Raw genomic sequence first — 1,563 nt, 5'->3', positions numbered from 1 at the left:
AATAATAATATAAAGTTGGACTATGTTGATGCAAAAAACAATCTGGTGTCTCATTGGCATCAGACCACTTGTGATTTTATAAAGATAATCACTTCGACTTTGTTTTGAATGGATAGGAGTGAGTCTTTGCAATGTATTACTTTTGATGATTTTCCCAAAATAAAAAAGTATATGTTTAGTCACGAAAAAAAAAGTGGGCTTTTTTGTGCTACAGTGCTCTTATTAACCACTAGAGGGTGCCAGAGTATTATTTGAGCAACCAACATTCCTGCATCATTCCAGTAGGTGATCTTTCAATGCTTAAAACTGGAAGTCCTGGAAGCAGCAATTAAAAACAACAACAAAAAAACACTGGCAACCTAAAGTACTTCTCTTTTCGGATTCAAGCTCACATTTCATAAACTACAAATCTACAGAGAGCATTCCTGACCTGGTGAAGAAGTTCCTGCCAAACTTCTGCCAGTGATCCTTCATAATATCTTCCACGCTCTGTTTCCTGGTAGCTAAGATTGATAACCATGCAAGCACCGCCCACAAGCCGTCCTTCTCACGAATATGATCGGAGCCTGGTCGGTTAGCAGAGGGTGAAAAGAGGGGATGAGTGATTGAGGGGTGCTGCTTTCAGTAACTGAAGTTCTGGCTACATAAATATGACAACATTCAATCACCTGTGCCGAAGCTTTCCTCTCCACACAGTGAAAGTTTTCCAGCATCCATCAGATTTCCAAAGAACTTCCAGCCAGTGGGAGTCTCGTACAGCTGCATCTGCAGAGCTTTCGCCACACTGAAACAGATTGGCGCACACAATAAACCACATAGGAAAAGGTTGGTCAGTAAGTGATTTGGAAAAGCACTTTTTTTGCACTTGCGTTTTTTTACTTGTCAAGGGCTCCACTTGTGGGCATACTGCGGGCCAGTCCTTTGACACCAGTCTTCTGGAAGTAAGGGATGCTGGTAATGTTGGCAGCGATAACAGCCACGGAGTCTGAGGGGTTCACGAAAAAGCCATTTTTACCCAGCACCATGTTACGGTCCTGAAATAGTGACACAAACAGGGGTCAAAGGTCCCAAATAGCATAGCAGATATGATTTGTGATATTTATGAAGTAGTTTCCTGAGCTATAGCAAATGATTGGCTCTCAGGAAAGTTTAAGGAAGATATTGAATCCCTATGGATGATGTTTTACACCTGACATGTAGAGGTAAATGTGACACCTTCCTTAGTCAAAATGCTATCTCAAAAACTAAAACTAAATCCATTTTCCAATATTTTTTCCGTCTCATGAAGAGTTTTGAAGGTTGCAGAACAAATTGAATGACTGACGTATTGAAGTATGGTTTAATGATTTCAACAAATATTCTATTATTAGCAATCCTGTTAAATATTAAAAGTTAGTCTGTTCCTTTCATGATAAATGAAAAAGGGGGGAAAGCTAAAGAAAAACAGCTAAAGAAAAACTGTTTAGTATAGTTTAAATTCAGTCAATCAGATAATCCAGGACTCAGGCCTATTATTTTGGTTTATTAAAAAAAGAAGTTGAACATTTCAAAACTTAATTTAAT

At 38.6% G+C, this 1,563-nt stretch overlaps 1 protein-coding gene across 1 annotated transcript in view; it reads right to left on the bottom strand.

Moving 5' to 3' along the window:
• pgm1 (phosphoglucomutase 1) overlaps positions 1-1,563 on the bottom strand; it is an 8,320-nt gene that overhangs the window by 2,789 nt on the left and 3,968 nt on the right. Inside the window, exons 6-8 of the mRNA XM_032525827.1 lie at positions 880-1,034; positions 669-784; positions 431-566 (exon numbers count right to left, since the gene is read on the bottom strand). Coding sequence (XP_032381718.1) covers positions 431-566; positions 669-784; positions 880-1,034 — 407 coding nt within the window. The remainder of the gene's footprint in view (positions 1-430; positions 567-668; positions 785-879; positions 1,035-1,563) is intronic.

Source organism: Etheostoma spectabile, chromosome 9, assembly GCF_008692095.1.
Source record: "Etheostoma spectabile isolate EspeVRDwgs_2016 chromosome 9, UIUC_Espe_1.0, whole genome shotgun sequence".
Lineage (NCBI taxonomy): Eukaryota > Metazoa > Chordata > Actinopteri > Perciformes > Percidae > Etheostoma > Etheostoma spectabile.
The sequence above is the reverse complement of the archived record's forward strand: the minus strand, read 5'-3'. Positions and strand labels throughout refer to the sequence as shown.